The sequence below is a fragment of the Oncorhynchus mykiss genome, chromosome 12, assembly GCF_013265735.2.
Source record: "Oncorhynchus mykiss isolate Arlee chromosome 12, USDA_OmykA_1.1, whole genome shotgun sequence".
In the NCBI taxonomy this organism is placed as follows: domain Eukaryota; kingdom Metazoa; phylum Chordata; class Actinopteri; order Salmoniformes; family Salmonidae; genus Oncorhynchus; species Oncorhynchus mykiss.
Window position 1 is genome coordinate 25,175,304 of NC_048576.1, and position 22,687 is coordinate 25,197,990.

A 22,687-nucleotide genomic window follows, 5' to 3' on the forward strand; every position below is an offset into this window, starting at 1 on the left:
GAAGTTATTCAGCTATTGCAATTTTGCTTATGAAAAATAAAGCATTTGGGGAATACAAAAGTATATGATAGCATGTAGGCTACATAATTGCTGTTTTCTTTGATCAAAATATCCTTATTTACAAAAACCTGAAGTATCATTGTTGCCCCTTGGCCTCTGTGATTCCCATATTTCTCCACTAGGCGGCTCTCTGTGTCCATGTGTCTGCGCCGCGCGTGACTCCGAACTACAGTGAAGGACTGCGGTCAGGCTATCCAACTCCACCGTCAAGCAAGGCTGTCCATGCTCGACTGAATTTGCGTGCAATAGCTTGATCGTCGTGGAGAAGTGGGAGAAAGAGCATCATTGGATGACAGACAGCACAGTATTCCGTCGCAACTGCAACTTGCGCCCAGAGAAAACACTTTCCGTCAACGTTTACCATCGCCCCTTGGTAAACAAATCATCGTTTTTGAATTTCGATAGTAGGAATGGGGTAGCTACCTCCTTTTCTAGCTGCAGATGTTGGCGTCCGCTCTTTGCCTGGTAAGGGTTGGGAGTTTACATTTCACACATCAAAAATGCTAGCTAGCAAAGCTAACGTAGCTTGCTAAAGCTAGCTCACTAACGTTAGCTACATTTCAATGGCGCAAGTACCATACACCATTTCAAATGTCGTTTTTTTTGTTTTAAATACAGAAGTTATTCCATGTTAACTGTCCTGTAGAATTTTTGTTTTACAGGTTTGCATGTTTCTGCTTGCAATTTCTGTTTATTAACGCGTCTTAGTTAGCTAGCAGGTAACCAACCAGCTAACTGTCACCTGAAGAGTGTTATGAGATGAAGTTGGCGACCTTTTGGTGAGTGGTGTCGCGTGCTTCACTAGCCACGCAGCTGGGTGTACCACGGGCACGAGCAATCACAGTGCAATTTATCTTGTGCTGCTGCCTTGCCCACCAGGCCCCAAGGGTCTCCTGGCTCAGATGTCCATAGCTGGGGTCAATTCTATTTCAATGTCAGGTGCATACCATCACCTATCATGTTATTTCTGGTCAGCGGATTTATGTCATTTATTTTTTTCCCTATAATTGTATTGCATTATCTTAAAGCATTTTTGTGTTTCAGAAAAATCATATGATGTGCATTATAGAATTGATTACAAATGACAAATTATAAATTCTCCGGGGCTATATTACAGTACGGTTCTGGCTGTACCTTGTTAGTGCACAAGATCAGGGCATAATTTAAACGTAGTGTACTGTGTTGGCATATGTGTGGAGAATAGTAGGACTCACTCGTACAGTGCCTTCGGGAAATCTATTCAGACAGGATTGTGTCGAGGTACAGATCTGGGGAAGGGTACCAAACCATTTCTGCAGCATTGAAGATCATCAAGAACACAGTGGTAGCCATCATTCCTAAATGGAAGAAGTTTGAAACCCCCAAGACTCTTCCTAGAGCTGGCCGCCCAGCCAAACTGAGCAATTGGGGGAGAAGGGCCCCTTGGTGACCAAAAATCCTATGGTCACTCTGACAGAGCTCTAGAGTTCCTCTGTGGAGATGGGAGAACCTTCCAGAAGGAAAACCATCTCTGCAGCACTCCAGCAAGACGGAAGCCACTCCTCAGTAAAAGGCACATGACAGCCCGCTTGGAGTTTGGCAAAAGGCACCTAAAGGACTCTCAGACAAAGAGAAACAAGATTATCTGGTCAGATGAAACCAAGATTGAGCTATTTGGCCTGAATGCTAAGCGTCACGTCTGGAGGAAACCTGGGACCATCCCTACGGTGAAGCATGGTGGTGGCAGCATCATGCTGTGGGGATGTTTTTCAGTGGCAGGGACTGGTCAGGATTGAGGTAAACATGAACAGAGAAAAGTAAAGAGAACCTGCTCCCGAGCGCTTAGGACCTCAGTCTGGGGCGAGAGTTCATCTTCCAACAGGACAATGACCCTAAGCACACAGGCAAGATGATGTATGAGTGGCTTCCGGACAAGTCTCTGAATGTCCTTGAGTGGCCCAGCCAGAGCCCGGACTTGAACCCGTTCGAACATCTCTGGAGAGACCTGAAACTAGCTGTGCAGCAATGCTCCCCATCCAACCTGAAGGGTTGAGAGGATCTGCAGAGAAGAATGTGAGAAACTCCCCCAAAACAGGTGTGCCAAGCTTGTAGCATTTCTCAACCTGTTTGCTTTGTCATTATGGGGTGTTGTGTGTAGATTGATGGGCGAAAGCAATGTAATCATTTTTAGAATGAGGCTGTAACATAACAATGTGGAAAAAGTCAAGGGGTCTGAACACTTGCCGAATGCACTGTATATAGAGAGAGTTAGGCCAGGTTTTTAGAACGGCTGCCATTTTAGCACTCGTATAGAATTTTATTCTTGAAATATTGATGATGTAAGGGAGCGGTGTCACGAGGAGACCAAAGCGCAGCGTGATTAGAATACATTCTTCTCTTAATGAACGAAGAACACTTAACAAACTATACAAAACAACAAAACGAACGTGACGCTATAAACATTGAGTGCTGACACAAGCAACAATACATAGACAATAACCCACAAAATACCCAATGAATATGGCTACCTAAATATGGTCCCCAATCAGAGACGACGATAAACAGCTGCCTCTGATTGAGGCAATCATGGACATATAAACATATAAACCCCTAGACATACAAAAAACCCTAAACATACAAAAAACCCTAGACAATACCCAAACTAAACAAACCACCCTTGTCACACCCTGACCTAACCAAAATAATAAAGAAAACAAAGATAACTAAGGTCAGGGCATGACAAGCGGTCGAAATTTTGCAATTGTTACCCGGGGTAAAATGGGGGAGGTTCAGGCTTTTTCAATTTCATTCAGAGGGAGGGTTTAGTATAAAAAAAAATTGTCCAGGGGAGGTCGTGTTATTTGTAAAGGATTAAATGTCAGTGTTTGTTAGCATTTTGTAATTTACGTATTGAATTAGACTGTAACTTTGGTGTACAACCCTTCTGCCCGGATGGGTGGGCATTTCACTTTTCCTATCCATTGGCTGTTTGATCAGTCTTTGTGCTTGGCGTATCCAGAACAAGTATGAGAATCAAAACAGTGCTTGTAGTGACGAATATCTTGTGAATCAAACAGTGCATGTAGTGACGAATATCTTGTGAATCAAACAGTGCTTGTAGTGATGAAGTAAGTGTTCAAAACAACTGGGAACTCGGAAATCTTCGACTTCAGTGGGTTCAAGATAACTAAGAACTCAGAATAACATTTGGGGAGGCAGGGTAGCCTAGTGGTTAGAGCGTTGGACTAGTTAACCGGAAGGTTGCAAGTTCAAATCCCTGAGCTGACAAGGTACAAATCTGTTCTGCCCCTGAACAGGCAGTTAACCCACTGTTCCTAGGCTGTCATTGAAAATAAGTATTTGTTGTTAACTGACTTACCTAGTTAAATAAAGGTAAAATAAAAAAATTGGGGCCAACTGGGAAAATCATTTTGAACAGTAACTAGTAATTCAAAGTCGGAAGCTCTGGCATCTTTCTAGAGCTCAGACTTTTCCGACCTGAAGATCACTTGACCTCTTTTCCCAGTTGTCTTAAAACCACCAACAAGCATGGCATTGCAGAATTACACAGACTGTAACTCATGAAAAAAGTTTTCACGATAATGTAAGCGTTTCTTTACAATCTCTGTACGCTGAAGAGAGTAGAAAAGTTCAATGGAATTTTGGAGTCGAAAGGAGATGGTTCTTCAATGTGGACAAAGTGAATGGATGAAATTGGTTGTTGCAGGAGCTGCTACTGAATGGGGAAGACAACGGTCCATGTGGATGGCTCGGCTATCTGTATGCTACGAGTTGTTCTCCTTTTTGAAGCAATATGTTTATCCTTGGCTTATCCTTGGCTGCCTGTCATTTCATATTTATCTTTTTTATATATACACTACCGTTCAAAAGTTTGGGGCACTTCGAAATGTCCTTGTTTTTGAAAGAAAAGCTATTTTTTTGTCCTTTTTTAAATAACATCAAATGTATCAGAAATACATTGTAGACATTGTTAATGTTGTAAATTACTATTGTAGCTGGAAATGGCTGATAAAAAATTAAAAAATGTAATAGAATATCTACGTAGGTGTACAGAGGCCCATTATCAGCAACCATCACTCCTGTGTTCCAATGGCATGTTGTGTTAGCTAATCCAAGATTATCATTTTAAAGGCTAATTGATCATTAGAAAACCCTTTTGCAATTACGTTAGCACAGCTGAAAACTTGTCCTGATTAAAGAAGCAATTCAACTAGCCTTCTTTAGACTAGTTGAGTATCTGGAGCATCAGCATTTGTGGGTTCGATTACAGGCTCAAAATGGGCAGAAACAAATACCTTTTTTCTGTAACTTGTCAGTCTATTCTTGTTCTGAGAAATGAAGGCTATTCCATGCGGGAAGTTGCCAAGAAACCGAAGAGCTCGTACAATGCTGTGTACTACTCCCTTCACAGAACAGCACAAACTGTCTCTAACCAGACTCCAGGATGCTGGCCTTCTAGGCTGTGTTCCTTTGTCCAATGTCTGTGTTCTTTTACCCATCTTAATCTTTTATTTTTTTGGCCAGTCTGTGATATGGCTTTTTCTTTGCAACTCTGCCTAGAAGGCCAGCATCCCGGAGTCGCCTCTTCACTTACAACATAAAAAATGTCTACACGGTATTTCTGATCAATTTGATGTTATTTTAATGGCCAAAAAAATTGCTTTTCTTTCAAAAACAAGGACATTTCTAAGTGACCCCAAACGTTTGAACGGGTGTGTGTGTGTAAATTCATTGTGTAGGCTTATAGGTTATTTATTCACTGCAGTATTATTCCTAATAATTCATATTTCGCTCTTGGAGTCCCAGCATGTTGTACAGGTATTTTGTGCATTGTATTTACTACTTCAGCTAGCTCTTGCTTGCTGACTGTAAAAAAAACAACAACATGTTTTTATTGATGAGTGAGAAAGTTAGACACACAAATATATCCCGCCAAACATTTTAACCTCCCCAGTTATTGTAATGGTGAGAGGTTAGCATTTCTTGTGGGTATGATATGTGTATATCTGTACATTTCTCTCTCATTGTTATTCACTATTCTTTCAGGACTATATGTAGTCATGGTATCATCCACATTGATGTACAAGTGTTTAGAAACATATTCTATTCTTATTCTACAATAAAAGTGACTCCAAAATTATCCAAAATATTATAAAATGCAACCAAAACAAACAGCAAATGTATTCAACCCGTTTGTAGAGTCACAAGCTTGATGTAATCATTGCGTGCTACGAATATGGGATTTTTGATATACTAAACTTTTGACTACTTCAATACACACAAGTGAATTTGTCCCAATACCTTTGGTCCCCTAAAATGGGGGGACTATGTACATAAACTGCTGTAATTTCTAAATGTTTCACCCGATATGGATGAAATACCCTCAAATTAAAGTTGTAAATCGGTACTTTAATCTCATAGTCATTGTATCATTGCTGGAGTACAAAGCCAGAACAACAAAAAATGTGTCACTGTCCCAAAAATTACAGAGGACACTAATGGCTCTGGTAGGACTGTAGAGTGAAGTAAGTCTCCTCCCTGTGCTTGGCTGCCAGAGAGGCTGGGGACCCGACTAAGAAGCGCCCTGGGGAGAGCTTTAGGATTGTTGTTGTGGAAAGTGTGACTACAGGGGCAAGAATGCTGTCCCCACTGTTTTCCTGAGTATGGGAGAGCTAAGAATTTCCTGTGTGTGTTTTTTAAACCTCTCCAGGGAGAGAAGTAAACTTCTGCTCTCTATTTCATTTGGCAGAAGGCCCAGAATATATGGACCTATCATGAATATTGGTATTTTTCATCATAAGATCTTATTGGAAGTAAAGTGCTTTTATCACTCACTGGCACCACAGACTGATGCAAGGTCTTTGGAGTTAGGACATATTTTCGTTAATTAACCTATTGGAGCCAGAGTTGCTTTCGTTCCTGTCTCTAGGCCTAAGTTAGAGGAAAAATACAAAAGTAAGGGACATATTTAGTATCAGGGTAATCACATTTTGGTCCAGGACTGAGCTCTAGCCTAGTAGCACCTCAGTGTTAGACTGTGTGTTTACGCAGGGTTACAGTATTGTGTTAACTGAAAACAGACATGCAGTCCTTTGTGTAGGCGGACATCATAATCATTCTAAGAGAACTTATGACCGCTAGTCCGCTACTCATATCAAGGACCAGTGCAGCTCTCTATAAGCTGCTCAAATTGGCTTACTTTCAGAATGCTCCAGGGGATGGAGAGATTCTTATTTCTCCAGCAGAATGTCCGTTTCACCTGAACACCACAGTGATTTTGGCCAGTGATGGTGCTGGTGCTGCAGGCTAGCACTTTTGTATGAAGAGGGCAGTAGCCTGGTCCCATGTTAGCTTGGCTTAGGCAATCCACTGCTATTAGGCCATTGTTCTGTTGCTTTACACACTGTATTTCTCTGACCGGGATTTCGCTGCTCTCCACGTAATCAGGTTCCAAAAGTCTCTGAGGTATGATGGGAAGTTGTCAGCCTGGAAAATTTGAATCTGAAAAATAATATGATCAGCTTTTAACTCATGAATTCATCATAATTGGCTTTTGTAATATTTGGGCATGACATTTTTTTTGCAGATTAATATTATTTCATCATAGTTGTGAGTGTAAGACGAAGAAGTCTTATATGCCCCTTATGCTACAGTAGCTACCCCAAGGGAAGCAGCATCAAAGCTATCTGCACCTGCTTAGGGCAACAACATCAACAGTATCTGTCCATTCTACTATAATATAATAATAAATGCAATTTTTTTGTTCCAAAGCATAATAGAGAGATGTATGTGATCGAATACAAATGTAAGCGGGATTTGAAATGGTTATGTTTTAGTGAAATATATCTGTTTGGGCTTCTTGTGGTCAATTTGCTGTCTACAATTATTTGTAGTTTATGTTCCGGCCCCCCGAGCCTCCGCTCAAGAAAAATTGGCCCGCAGCTGAATGTAGTTCATGATCCCTGATACGGTGCATTTGGAAAGTATTCAGACCCTTTGACTTTTTCCACATTTTGTTACGTTACAGCCTTATTCTAAAATAGATTAAATTATTTTGTTCCTCATCAATCTAAGAACAATATGCCATAATGCCAAAGCAAAAACATTATTATTATATATTTTTTTGCAAATGTATAAAAAATTGAAAACAGAAATACCTTACTTAAGTAAGTACTCCGACCCTTTGCTGTGAGACTCGAATTTGAGCTCAGGTGCAGCCTGTTTCCATTGATCATCCAATGCATTCGGAAAATATTCAGATCCCTTGACTTTTTCCACATTGTTCAGTTACAGCCTTATTCTAAAATGGATGTTTCGACAACTTGATTGGAGTCCACCTGTGATAAATTAAATTGATTGGGCATGATTTGGAAAGACACACACCTATCTATTTATTTTAGTGCATGTCAGAGCAAAAACCAAGACATGAGGTTGAAGGTATTGTCCGTAGAGCTCTGAGACAGGATTGTGTCGAGGCACAGATCTGGGGAAGGGTACCAAAATATTTCTGCACCATGGCTGCAGCCTTGAAGGTCCCGAAGAACACAGTGGCCTCCATTGTTCTTAAATGGAAGACTTCCTAGAGCTGGCCGCCTGGCCAAACTGAGCAATCGGGGGAGAAGGGACTTGGTCAGGGAGGTGACTAAGAACCCAATAGTAACTCAGACAGAGTTCCTCTGTGGAGATGGGATAAACTTCTAGAAGGACAACCATCTCTGAAGCACTCCACCAATCAGGCATTTTTGGTAGATTGACTAGACGGAAGACACTCCTCAGTAAAATGCACCAGACAGCTAGCTTTGAGTTTGCCAAACGGCACCTAAAGGACTCTCAGACCTATGAGAAACAAGATCATCTGGTCTGATGAAACCAAGATTGAGCTTTTTGGCCTGAATGCCAAGTGCCTCATCTGGAGGAAACCTGGCACCATCCCTATGGTGAAACATGGTGGTGGAAGCATCAGGCTGTAGGGATATTTTTCAGAGGCAGGGACTGGGAGACTAGTCATTGTCCTGTTGAAAAACAAATGATAGTCCCACTAAGCGCAAACCAGGGGTAGCGTATCACTGCAAAATGCTGTGGTAGCCATGCTGGTTAAGTGTACCTTGAATTCTAAATTAATCACAGACAGTGTCACCAGCAAAGCACCATTACACCTCCTCCTCCATGCTTCACGGTGGGAACCACACATGCTGAGATCATCCGTTCACCTACTCTATGTCTCACAAAGACACGGCGGTTGGAACCAAAAATCGCAAATTTGGACTCATCAGACCAAAGGACAGATTTCCACCGGTCTAATGTCCATTGCTCGTGTCTCTTGGCCCAAGTCTCTTCTTATTTTTGTTGTCCTTTAGTAGTGGTTTCTTTGCAGCAATTTGACCATGAAGGCCTGATTCACACAGTCTCCTCTGAACGGTTCATGTTGAGATGTGTCTGTTACTTGAACTCTGTGAAGCATTTATTTGGGCTGCAATCTGAGGTGCAGTTTACTCTAATGAACTTATCCTCTGCAGCAGAGGTAACTCTGGGTCTTTCTTTCCTGTGGCGGTCCTCATGAGAGCCAGTTTCATCATACGCTTGATGGTTTTTGCGACTGCACTTGAAGAAACTTTATAAAGTTTTTGACATTTTCTGGATTGATTGACCTTCATTGACTGACCTTCAAAGAAATGATGGACTGTCATTTCTCTTTGCTTATTTGAGCTGTTCTTGCCATAATATGGATTTGGTCTTTTACCAAATAAGGGCTATCTTCTGTATTCCACCCCTACCATGTCACAACACAAATGGTTGGCTCAAACGCATTAAGAAGGAAAGAAATTCCACAAATGGCTTTAACAAGGCACACCTTCTAATTGAAATGAATTCAAGGTGATTACCTCAAGAAGCTGGTTGAGAGTGTGTTATTGCACTTCACTATTATTCTACAATGTATAATAATATAAAAATAAAGAACAGTGGAATGAGTAGGTGTGTCAACTTTTGACTGGTACTGTATGTAAATTTATTTTTTAAGTTATTTTTTTTAATACATTTGCTGAAAACATGTTTTTGCTTTGTCATTATGGGGTATTGTGTATAGATTGATGAGGAGAGAAAAAAACAATTTGGTCAATTTCAGAATAAGGTTGTAACATAACAACACATGGAAAAGTCAAGGTGTCTGAACACTCCCGAATGCACTGTATATAGCATTTGCCTTTTTGCTTTGCATGAAGGTAAGACCGTTGTTTTCATCAAGCATGTTCACAGCTGTTCTGCGTCTTGAATTTGTCTCTGACTACTAAATCAGATTGACATTGCCTACGGCACCAGGCAGGAGGTTTGTTTCAGTTTTCATTGCCATGGAACTGGGGTCTGACAGAATTTGAATTGTGTTGGCAATGATTAGAATGGTAGGGGAGTGTCATATTTCTATCGAGCTTTTCACTGCAGAAGAGGATGCCATACTGCAAATAACTTCATACATAGTGATACCAGGTTGTCATTTTCTTATGATATGATAACATCGCTGCCTACAATGGTACCTTAGCCTAGTCAGGAGAATTGAGGTTCCTGGAAGAGATCCCCTCTTTTCATATTGATTGGTGAAATCCAAAACATCTAGGCCTAGCTCGCCAAAGATGATAATATTTGTGTGTATCTAGCACCATATGTTGTGCATTGTCTCTTTCATCACAGAGAATTATGAAACTGTCCTTTGCCTACCCCCGGTATCTGTAATCAGCTCAGGGCCTGACCAGCAGGCATTAGTTATGAGTGACGTAAGCAAGCCCTATGCTCTATGTAATTCACAAGGGCAAAGCAGTCCTCCCATGGCTCTCGTATTGGTAAGCAGCTCCAGCTATGCAGCCTACACGAGGACAAAGAGCTGTGGTGGATTGTGGTGCTAAATATAGCTGGGTGCTAGGTACAGATTAGTGTTGAATAGTGAAAAGTGAGGGATCAGTGTGTGGGGAATATCATTCAGCCAGCTCGGCAATGATTGATTTGACAACGTGGGCTCTCCCCCAGACAGCTCACTGGCTTCAATTGATGTCTGCCTGCAGGATGTTTGATAAGACCTATCCTCTCCTAGAGAGGTATCTGGAAGAAGAGCATGACGAGTGATTCTACTTTGTGGATTGGTTGCTGTAAGTCAATCCTCTCTTTCAGTCAGTTTAGCATATAATCTATTATGCTAAGGAGTAAGTGTTAATCTAAAGATAGGCTATGTCTTTTGTATGTTCAGACTGTTCAGTCTCTGGTTTCTGCTAATCTGTATTCAGACCCCTTGACTTTTTCCACATTTTGCTACGTTAACAGCTTTATTCTAAAATGGATTAAAAAAGAAATCCTCAATCTACACACCGCATAATGGAAAAGCAAAAAGTTATTTTCATTTTTTTTTTTAATGTATAAAAAACAGAAATGCCATTTACATAAGTATTCAGACACTTAACTCAGTACTTTGTTGAAGCACCCTTTGGCAGCGATTGCAGCCTTGAGTTTTTTGGGGTATGACGCTTCAAGCTTGGCACACCTTTATTTGGGGAGTTTCTCCCATTCTTCTCTGCAGATCCTTTCAAGCTCTGTCAGGTTGGATGGGGAGCGTCGCTGCACAGCTATTTTTGAGTGGTCCAGGCTCACTCAAGGACATTCAGAGAGTAGTCCCGAAGCCACTCCTGCATTGTCTTGCCTGTGTGCTTAGGGCCGTTGTCCTGTTGGAAGGTGAACGTCTGCCCCAGTCTGAGGTCCTGTGCGCTCGGGAGCAGGTTTTCATCAAGGATCTCTGCTCCGTTCATCTTTCCTTCAATCCTGACTAGTCTTCCAGTCCATGCCGCTGACAAATATCCCCACAACATGATGCTTCACCATAGGGAAGGTGCCAGGTCTCCTCCAGATGCGATGCTTGGCATTCAGGCCAAAGAGTTAAATCTTTGTTTCATCAGACCAGAGACAATCGGGTTCTTGGTCACCTACCAGACCAAGGCCCTTCTCCCCCGATTGCTCCGTTTGGCCAGGCGGCCAGCTCTAGGAAGAGTCTTGGTGGTTCCAGACTTCTTCCATTTAAGAATGATGGAGGCCACTGTGTTCTTGGGGACCTTCAATGCTGCAGAAATATTTTGGTACAATTCCCCAGATCTGTGCCTCGACACAATCCTGTCTCTGAGCTCTACAAACAATTCCTTTGACCTCGTGGCTTGGTTTTTGCTCTGACATGCACTGCCAACTGTGGGACCTTATAGACAGGTGTGTGCCTTTTCCAAATCATGTCCAATTAAATTAATTTACCACAGGTGGAAGAGATCACAGATCAAGAAATCTGAATATTTTCCGAATGCATTGTATGTTTGTGTCATCATATGGTGTGCCATGACATCTAGAAAATATATAAATAAATAAAAATTGTCGAAACTCTTAGCAGCCAGACCATAGGACAGGGCAGAGCACTGTGTCCTTGGTGCGGCACTGTGATTCACAGGTTCACGTCACACTTCCCCATTTCATCCTGTGTGCTCAATTATGTTTTCTAATGGCCTCTCCTACATTCATACAATATCTTGACTGTGTCCAGCTAGCTAATAATCACCCAAATGAAAGCTACACAGTCCGGGAGCATCAAAAACGATGGATAGAGGACCATTTTCCTCTGCTGGCACTGGCTGACGCTTTTCTGGTGCCTGGGGACATAAGCGTTGCTGTGGGAATGAGGACACCTAGGGTGACTGGGCTGGTGCAGGGTGTCGTTGTTGGGGAAGTAATGTTATCAGTCAGTGACTCTGATTGAGATGGCCCCCAAGCTGAATTGTTACCACACTTTTTGTGTGTGTGTGTGTCCCAGAAATCTATAGCCTTATCTTTCTATAGCCTCCTAGGACACACCTCGGCTATTGCTCGAGAGGAACATGTTAATTTCCACAGCTGCTCATTGTGATGCTCAGTCACGATGTCTGTCTGCTTCTCCACAACATGGCTGCTGTTCCTGACATTCTTCCTGTTCCCAACACTGCAGGTGCTGAAGGGATGTGTGGGCTGGACGTCCTAGGGCACTGCTAGCCCACCTCTGATTAGAGAGAACGCAGCACTGTGTCCTCAACACACTGCCTGCCTGCCTGGGGAGACCAGCCACCACATCCTCACAGCATTGGATGCAGCTGGCTCAAAAACAGAGGAAGAAGCGTGACCGGCTGTCTGTGGTGTTGTGATGATGAAGGGATAACGGGGCCGAGCGCTGAGGGCCCTGAGGTGGACTGGCACAGTTGAAGCAGCAGGCCAGGGTTAAGCCAGGGGAGGGGAGGCAGGCGGTGGGCGCCCACCGTCCAAGGACTAGGAGCCACCATTTCTCGGGTGGTGTTGCCGGCGCGGAGGAGGGGCGCCGTACGGAGGTTGGAGGCTCTCTGGATGATGACCAGCCTGTTCCGCCGCCACAGCAACAGCAGTGGTAACCATGGTGATGTGACACCGCACGAGGAAAGCCCTGCTCCAGGCGAACTCAACAACAGTCGTCCCGGTGGGGGTGGGCGCACGGTGCGGCGTCTGGAGTTCAACCAGGCCATGGAGGACTTCAGGACCATGTTCCCCAGCATGGAACAGGAGGTGATAGAGTGTGTTCTGCGGGCCAATCACGGAGCCGTGGACTCCACCATCGACCAGTTGCTCCAGATGAGCCTAGACGGACACGGCTCTAACGACAGCTCTGACTCAGAAGACAGCCTTCCTTCTGAGGTACGTCTGGGGGCTACTGGTATAGGAACTAGTGGGTAGCCCAGATTAAACTAAGTGAACACAACCTAAGTCTGAGACTATAGCTTATCATGAAATGCATGTCAAAGTTGTAAGCTACTTTTTCACACCATATTCATTCATACACCTTATTTCATTGTATTTATTTTTTTGCCTCTTCAAACCAGATGGTTGCTCCTGGGGAGGGAAAAGTATTTGATGTTGCTTTTAATATGCGGTTGTAGTGGATGACATGCATTTCTCTGGAGGTCACTGTGATTATACACTGCTATTGTGGACAGAAAGCTTTGATAGGCTGTCTAAAGCGGTCTTCAAAAGCTTGCCAATACCCAGGGGTAGGTTATGCTCTCTAGCTGTGTGTTGACTGCTGTGAACAGCCAAGACAAGACATTCCTTTGGACATTCATGAACTCCCTTTGTACTGATGCATAAACTCTTTCTGAGTAGTAACAAGGCTGTATCACGTGCCTTATTGGACTGCCAAGCTGTTCGTTTTGTATTTGATTCAATTACTGCAGGTCTCAATTCCAGCCATATTTTGTGTTTTTATTAGCCTCAGTCCACTCTGGCAGTATTTCACCAATGACACCATGCTCCACACAGGATATTATTTAACTTTGTTTAGTTTATTTCCCTCTATCACTCTGAATGACCAGAGAGAGAGGAGGAAATGTTTATCTTAATAAATTATGAAGAGCTGAACTTAATACTTATAGTGGAGCGTGTTCTACCTCGCATGCTAGGCTGTTATTTGGAAAGTGAAGTTAATTTACATTGATTAAATACAGGATGAAAACCTGCAGCTTGACGTTAGTAAAACAGCCCAATGAAAGCCCTCACATTGCCTCTTATTAAGGGCATAAAGGCCAAGCTGCATTTCCAATGAGCGGTTATAATACAGATTCATTATTCATTTAATCTGCTATTTGAAGTGTTCATATGTGCCATCTGAAGGGGTTGTCATGTCCTTTAGAACATTCTCAATGTCTCCCCTGACCTCTAACCTCTGACCTTGTAGATCCTGGAGAGGACGTTGGAGCCGGACAGCTCTGACGAGGAGCCCCTGCCGGTCTACTCCCCGCCCTCCTATGACATGCATATCTACGACAGGAAGTACCCAGACGAGGTCCTGCCCACAGCCTCACCACCTCCCAGGCAAGTGAAGTGAAGTGAAGTGAAGTGAAGAGAAGAGAAGAGAAGGGAGGGAAGGAAGGGGGAGGTCTCAGGGCCACCTGGCTGGCTCTGACCTCATTTCACTTAAAGGAGAATAATAGATGGTTGGGATAATGTGAATTAATTAATAAATTTTCTCTGAAACCATCATTTACATCAGTGTTTAGATGTATATTCTTCTTTGGTGCTTTCTCTATATCTAATACATGATATGGCTCGTCAGCGATTCATGCTGTGAGTGCTTTGAATGCTAAGAGGTTCATAATGCATTCAATGCTCCACCTGCTGTCTAATGAATGCTACTGCAGAAGCTATGAAATCCATGCGAGGTACATGTTCTTAACTGTGCTCTAACTTGGGTAGATCTGTAGACCTAATACTAGTGATAGTTTTGTTATATGAACACAATGTTGTATATGTGTGCCAAGGAGAGAACCTTTCAGAAGAAAGAGAAACAGTCATGTTTATGTTAGATGGATCCTTTGAAGATGACCAACACAAAATGATTGATATTTACTGTTACAGAACGTAGCATCAATGGAACTAACAATATCCTTTGCCATCTCTCTGCCAGCTTTGATGCCAGTCAAACTCCTCCCTGCCAGCCCCCTCCTTGTCCACCCCCCCCTGCCAGTCAATGGCAGGTTGGCAGTTACAGGAACTGGAACCCACCGTTGCTAGGCAACCTCCCTGATGACTTCCTGCGGATCCTGCCTCAGCAGCTGGATAGTCTGCCAGTAGGTAGATTTATGGGTCAGCACCTAATGGACCATTAACCCACACTGCCATTACTTACAGACTGCTGGCTGCCTGGCACTCTGCTCTGATGACCAACTGGCTGGATAATTACCAGCCTCTGCAACGGGCTGCACGCTAAGGAAAATACAGTTCAGCTATTTATACATAATCAGTTCCCTGGTAGTCTTCCAAAAATGAAGACGCCACCCAAAAAACGAGATATTATTTTCAATTCATGGTGCAATTTGATAAAAAACTCAAGTATTTCCACATAGGACTTTGACATGTCTAACAATGTTCTCTCTGTTCCCTCCTCCCTGCAGTGCTCATACACCAGCCTAATGCAGAGTAGTCTGACCCAGCCCTCGTCCTCTTCATCCCTGTCGTCCATGACGCAGCAGGTTCAGCCGGGGGCGGGGGCCAGGGCAGGCCAGGTTGGCATGGAGACTGAGCAGGAGAGGAAGCTGAAGCAGTACTTGGGAGATGAGCGCATCGCACTCTTCCTGCAGAACGAGGAGTTTATGAGGGAGCTGCAGCGCAACCGCGAGTTCCTCATCGCCCTTGAGAGAGGTGTGCACACACACTCGTCCAAGCACACACTCAGTAATACATTCTCACACTGATTATTTTCTGCAACGTTTCCAAATGTCTTCCACAGTACTAAGTGATGATATCACTATGCATTCATCCCAATCCAGGTATGAAGAGTCATTAGAAGGGTCTCTATGTCATGGCAGTGCTTTCCTCTTAATTTTCACCACTTCTGTACTAGTAATGCATGAAGGAAGGCTTGCAGATTGTCCTGCTACGTGCCTCTATGCCCATAACCATATTGATGCTGAGACATCGGCTCTCTCTGTTTTAGATCGGCTGCAGTATGAGTCAAAGACATCCAAGTCCCATCATTCAACAGCTTTCATGGGGATGTCCACTCCAGGTAGATATCATTCATCTGCGCTCCATAGCATTCAGCTACATCCTAGTATTCTCTCGCTCTGAAAAGGTCCAGGTTTCATGTAGGCTCCTGCAGTGATATGCTTTATTTTAAAGGCACACAGAGGAAGTGTGACTCTGTGTGCATCTCAGTCGTTGTTTGTCAATCAATCACTCAATCAATCAAATGTATTTATAGACTTTATTTTTTATTTTTTACTTCAGCCAATGTCACAAGGTGCTGTACAGAAACCCAGCCTAAAACCCCAAACAGCAAGCAATGCAGATGTAGAAGCACGTCTCTGTGTGTGTCTTATCATGCTTTGATAAGGCCTGTGTGTGTCTTTCTCTGTTCTTGCGCATCTCTGTGGGGTCTATTTCACGCTGCTTGTTTGTGTTCTAGGAGATAATTGTGCCTCAGGCTCTGGGGAGGCCTGCACCAATGTTACAGACGATGCCTTGTTCCGTGACAAACTCAAGCACATGGGCAAATGTAAGAACACTCCCAATCTCTGGCTTTATCTCTGGGGCATAACTAAATATTTTTTTCAATGTATGTGTCTCTCTGTCGCTCCCAAATTCCAAATGTTATCAGAACTTTCCACGTTGGGAATGTCCAGTTAGCATGAAATGGTTTTAGGAGGTTCTAGCAGTGCATGGACCTGGAAATGAGGGATGGTGTCTATATACAGCAAGGTCATTATTAGAAATCAACATACATTTGTAGGACATTACCCTCTTAAAGTTGGTGCTCCTGAAAGGTATACAGTAGTCAAAGTATCCACCGTTCCTGCTCTTTCAAACGGAAAATAAGATATTAAGAATAAGATGTTTTCTGAAATATATAATTATGTATTGATGGACATATGCTTTCTCAAATCCAATCAGTCATATTAATTAAAACAAACTCAGCCCAAACTGTTAACATTTTTATTCAATTAACCAATTCTGTTTTCTCTCCACTTTCCTGTAATCCTCCACAGCTACACGGAAGAAGCTTTTTGAAGTCGCTAGAGCTTTCTCTGAAAAGACCAGAAGAAGAAAAACGAAAAGGAGAGCCCTCTTGAAACACCATTCGTATCCTTCCACTTCACCAGTGGTCCCCTACCCCACCCATCACCTCCCCCTCCTCTCCCTGACAGGCCTCCATTGCCCAATGGTTCTTTTGTCCTTGCCAGAAGTGACCTTGAGCTTCAATTGAACTGAACAGATGCGCTTGCATTGTAAAGATGTAATTAACTATCCCTGAGAGACATCCCTGCATGTTGATGAGTGGCTGTAATATCTGCCTTTGTTTCTGATGTTAGTGGGTTTGAATTCCAGGGAATGTCCCATTTAGTATCCATTTTGGCTTTATTAGGGGTGTGCTGAATTAGGAGGTCCTCTCATGGCCTTGACTCTGGTCCAGCAGGTTTAGTATTATGTTTAAATCACTGCCAGTCCTCTTAACATTCTCTATCAGACTGGGTAATGCTGCCTCCACTGCCAACCTCTTGGATGACGAAGATGCCGGACACCTGAGTGGTACGTTTATCGATGTTTTAATATCATTCTAGTGAAGAAACGTAATTGAATGCTATGAGACATTGATTGGTCGATTGTTTCATTTAGGCCTAGTCCAATTGTAAGAGGGGAGATGAATGTGGACCACATGCTTATTTGTATGAACCAACTCATGTGTCTGTACAGAGAAGGACAACCAACTTAAGAGACCAGGCCCTCAGGAAGAGGAGGTGCCCCAGCAGGAAGTGTTGTCATGGTGAGAGAGCAGTAACTCCACCCACAAAAAACATGCCTTAAACTGTACATTTGTATTTTTTGGATTTCCTCAACTAACAGTTATTTTACCTATTTCTCTGACAGATTTCTCATATTGTTTCTCCTGTGACAATGGAAGAACAACATGGTTCACACTACACTTCTGGACCTGAACCAGACCGTCCGAAGTCCCATGGAATATTGTTGCCTTTAGATGCTCTTCAGGACTGGGAAATTTTAAGTTGTAAGTCCAACATGACTGATTTGGAAGTCAGAGCAATCTTCAACTAATGACATTTTAGCTAGCAAAATGAGCTAGCTAATATTGCTAATGATAAAGTTAGCTAGCTTTCTTAGCTATTATCCACATTGATAAGTTTGACGGCATCAAAGGTGAAAGGTCAGTGATGAAACGTCACAACTCTTAAATTGAGTATCATCTCCATCTCCGACTTTCCCTCTACGAATTCCAAATTGGGAGGGTCGTTCAAGTGCTTATTTCCCAGTCGAAACACTGTATTTCCCAATTCCGAGTAGCATTTGAAGGCAGTCTTTTGATTTCTTGTTTCAGAAATCAACAAACTAGCTAATTAGATGCTTTTTTGTATGATTTAAATGACATTTTAATATAAAATATATATTGTTATTGATGGTGAATATTAATAATGTTATGATTTTATTTTAATGTATTACTCATTTTGAATTATTCCTGATAATTTCTGGGTGATACAGTGAAAGCTGGAGTTGTAATTCCGATACGACTCAGGAGTCTAGTGCATTTTACTTGCATATGAATGGATTTGAACATATTTATACTGAACAAAAATATAAACGCAACAATTTCAGAGATTTGTCTGAGTTACAGTTCATATCAGGAAATCAGTCAGTTGAAGTAAATAAATTAGGCCCAAATCTATGGATTTCACATGGGCAGGGGTGCAGCCATGAGTGGGCCTTGGAGGGCATAGGCCCACCCACTGAGTACCCAGGCCCACCCACTGGGGAGAATGAGTTGTTCCCCACACAAGGGCTTTATTACAGACAGAAATACTCCTCAGCATCTCCCCACACATCCCCTCAGACGATCCTGCAGGTGAAGAAGCTGGATGTGGAGGTCCTGGGTTGGCCTGGTTACACGTGGTCTGTGGTTGTGAGGCCGGTTGGGCGTACTGACAAATTCTCTAAAACAACATTGGACGGATGCTTATGGTAGAGAAATGAACATTCTCTGGCAACAACTCTGTTGGACATTCTTGCAGTCAGCATGCCAATTACATGCTCCCTCAAAACTTGGGAGACAGCTGTGGCATTGTGTTGCTTGACAAAACTGCACATTTTAAAGTGGCCTTTTATTGTCCCCAGCACAAGGTGTAATGATCATGCTGTTTAATCAGCTTCTTGATATGCCACACCTTATATTGGCAAAATGCTCACTAACAGGGATGTAAACAAATTTGTGTACAACATTTTAGAGAAATAAGCTTTTTGTGCTTGTGGAATATGTCTGGGATCTTTTATTTCAGCTCATGAAACATGGGACCAACACTTTACATGTTGCGTTATATATTTTTGTTCAGTGTAGCTCGGTACCATTCAACAGTCAATTTCTGACCACATGGGAGTTTGTGTGTGTGTGGAACAAAATATTGTTATATTTTATTCTTACCACAATGCAACCATATTCTCAATCTGATTTTATAATCTCGTCATAATAGTCTGCCTTGAGGTCTAATTTTGAAGGTCCAGATAGGCTCATTCTTCCCGTTGGACTATGGTATCTTCCCAGAGATGACCAATGTTCCAGTGTAACAAGAGAGCACTGGTTTGAATCAGAATGGGGACCATCAGTGTAACAGTAGCCATGTGGCTAGGGTTTCCTCCTTTAGCATGCATATATACCGATTTACTCTAAATCATTTATGTACTGTTTCTCATACCACTTTATAGTACAGTATTTGATACACTATGAATTGTCTTCTTCTGTTTGTGGCTTCTACATCTTTGTTGCTTACAGAAGAGAAAGTTTGACCTTAAATTGAGGATTTATTCCTGAATTTCATTCGGCTTGCTATTTTCATATTTGACCATGTGTTCTTGCCGGTGACTGTCTCTTCCATGCCTCTGAGAACACTACACCCCCATTGCAGCTCAGTTTTACTCAAGTCATATTTTTTTGTTATGTAGAGAGTAAATGATTTACATTTTATTTGAAGATAATAGTTAACTATTGTCTTGTTTGTAGATGCTTAGGAAAGGAATCTCCTGACTGTATCACAATGATTCACTGGCTTTATGTGATCCTGCTGTAAATGAGACCAAAAAGAGTTGATAGAAGTGTTTTTATTTTGAGCACCATCATTTAAAGAAATTGAGAATACCAGTACTTCCTGATAATACTCACGCTGGTTTAGACTATATGTATCTGCATCACTTAGCTATGTATTTAGCTAGATGTGTATACATTTAAATGGTTTGAATGATTTATGATCTTGGGGAAATCATTGCCATAAACTATGTAGATATACATACTGTAGTTAGCAAGAAAATAATCAATGCTCAGGGAATCTTACTCAAACGCCATTTTCTTGTCGTGTTCGACCCTCTTCTCCGCCATTTCCCCACCAACTGATTAAACACAGCTGAAATGTTTCTGATATTTATATTCTGCAGTGTTCCATGGCCTACTATGCTATAATCCTTGTGGGTGGATTTTTGGACCAATTATAATTGGTTTGGTACTGCATTCTCTGGCTACACTAGAGAGAGAAGATAGCACTCTGTTGGCCTTTGTGAAATACATCGATTAAGTACAAATGGCAAGAATTTTCAATGTCAGTCCAATCCTGTAGAAAATACTGTTTAGCAAATGCAGTTTTAGATTACACTTGCTTATCATCAGACCACAAACTTAATCTGTCACCCTGTCTAGTTGTAGTTTACCTCCACTTTTAAGAAAGTGAACCTGTAAATGAACCTTTAAGATTATAGATTGTTTTACACTGAAATAGGATATGGACCAAAAAAACAAAACTAGAGGGTGACTTGTTCTTAGGTGCGTAAGCATTTCATTTCAGTCTGAGCATTTTTTTTTATCTGGGTTTGTGTGATGGATGAATTATTCTGTTGTCCTGTGTGTTGGTCAGGGGGCACCTGAGACTTTGTATAATTATATTGTCTTCCATCTTAGCTCCCTCCAAAGGATTTTGTGTTACATGAATGTACAGTATAGAGCCAATGTTGATTAAAACAACCATTTACAGTGCACCTCTTTGGACTTGTTATTTGAATGACTCACCATCACCCAATCAAAAGACAGAATTTATCTTTGTGAAAGTCTCATACTGTATTCCTCTATTTGAAAAAGCATATGCTAGAAACCTATCATCAAATTACATTACAACTCATGTTATCAAATGCAGGTTAAAGAAATAAGAAATGCTAATGCTTTTTTATGACTTGTACAATGTATTTCTATCTGTAAGAGAAATGTTGGTATAGATCTTGAGAAATGATGTAATCTAGTATACATGTAGTATCTTACTACTCAACCCAATCCAAAAATAGCTATAAAAAAAAATCACTTTCAGGATAACTTCTTAAAGCAAATATTTTCTTGTACTGCATTTTTTTGCTGCTTGAATAATACAGTTGTTGTACTCTGTGTTCATGGTCTTTATTGTGTGCCAGAGTTTAACTCCACATATAGCATGTCCTACTAATTACTCTATTTAATATGTTTGTTTGTGCCAGTGTGTGTGCTCCCATGTGCCTACATTTTAAAGAGTTCCCAGGAAGTGACATCAACCCACTGACTGAGCACTGCCACTGATGTAATTTCACATCACTTAATTTTAGAACATGTTTACTTACTCCTATCTTAGATATGGTATGTCAGACATGACAAAACAGAAATTAAAGTGGTGTGTTCTTTCAAAATATGCCTATGGAATGTTAACGGTTGCAATTTCATTCAGTTTCTCTTGTCCTATGCATTTCATGACTTGACTAGGACTATATGTGATAGTAATCAATGCTGCTCAGTGAAATGATTCAATATCAATGCCTGAACTTTTTTGATCAAGAGAAAAGTTTGGACCGGGTCCTAACTGCAAACCCACTTTGTCCACTAGATGGTGTTCTTCACAAATGTATTCCACTTTATTGGGTCTGCATTCCATGTTTTTTTCCTCTCATTGCCTCTCTTTCAGATAGTATGACACATTAGTGTTTTCTCTTGTTTGTTGTCCTGATCATCTCTACCATAGTATCTTGATTATCTTTGCTTGCCTCCTCTTTTTTGTAGTTCAGTCCTTTATTCCTCCCTTGCTGTCAGTCTTTCTCTGTTTCTGCATGGCCTCCCTCTGTAGTCATTGCCACCCCTATCCTGAAGGGGGCCCCAGCCTGTATGTGTTGTAGTGGCAGGCCGGGATGGTTGTGGCTGCATGACATGCGCGTTGGGAGGAATAAACCTGGCATGCCTTTAACCTGCTAATTGCATGGCGACTGTAGATAGATTAAAGCTCAAAGTCTGGCTGACTACCCTGCTCCTCAGATCATACCTGGATCTGGTCTCCCCCTCCCTGTCCAAGGATTGGGATGTTTAATGCCCCGTTTTACATAGACTGTTGTGTCTGAACTAGACATGTGAACATCACACTCAAGACTTGACAATCTAACTAACAATGTATAGTGTACTCGTTTGAATATCATCAATGCAATATAAAGGCCCTGTAAGGACAATGCAGACAGTGGATGTACATTATGAATGCAGTTTCAGTGCAGCAGTCCTTCCAGGTAGGCTGTTTTTAGCAGATTGACGTTTATTGTCATTAATTTTGTCCTGGAGGCAGAACTGAGTGATTTCCACTAGATGGGCCAGCTGTTAAGTCAAAGTTGTCTATATTGTAAAAAATGTATGAAAACAAAAATTTACTTTTGGTCTTAATTTAAGATTAGGGTTAGCAGTGTGGTTTGGTTTGGGTTAAAATCTAATTTAAAACTTTGTGGTTGTGCTAGATATTCATGACAATAAATGCCAACCTCTTGTGTTTTTAGGGAGCAGCACTGTCTAACATGACCCTCCCTGGTCTCATCCTCCCTCCTCAGACCTGCAGGGTTGGCTCAGGAGATTCCCTGGCATGAAAGGACACGACTTTAGATTGTCCACAATCCAATTTGATCTGATGCACCGCTTCCTGGGAGACTTGCCCCTAAGGTCTACACTAAAATGCAGCAGCCTGGCCGGCCAATGAGGCTGCAGTACAAACAGCTTAAGAGTCCGCTGGGCCGGGTGGCA

At 42.0% G+C, this 22,687-nt stretch overlaps 1 protein-coding gene across 3 annotated transcripts; it reads left to right on the plus strand.

Moving 5' to 3' along the window:
- The first annotated feature begins 263 nt into the window (after positions 1-263).
- LOC110537249 (CUE domain-containing protein 1) lies at positions 264-18,322 on the plus strand. 3 transcript variants are annotated; one of them, XM_021623141.2, is made up of 11 exons: positions 264-525; positions 12,059-12,771; positions 13,808-13,944; positions 14,537-14,699; positions 15,024-15,270; positions 15,566-15,637; positions 16,037-16,126; positions 16,617-16,710; positions 17,096-17,157; positions 17,323-17,392; positions 17,497-18,322. In XM_021623141.2, coding segments are annotated over exons 2-11 (1,260 nt in total). In that variant the 5' UTR covers positions 264-525; positions 12,059-12,447; the 3' UTR covers positions 17,498-18,322. The 3 variants fall into 3 exon arrangements, with proteins under 3 accessions (XP_021478816.1, XP_021478818.1, XP_021478817.1); XM_021623143.2 differs by lacking the exon at positions 264-525 and adding an exon at positions 549-839; XM_021623142.2 differs by lacking the exon at positions 264-525 and adding an exon at positions 9,236-10,196.
- The last annotated feature ends 4,365 nt before the right edge of the window (positions 18,323-22,687 follow it).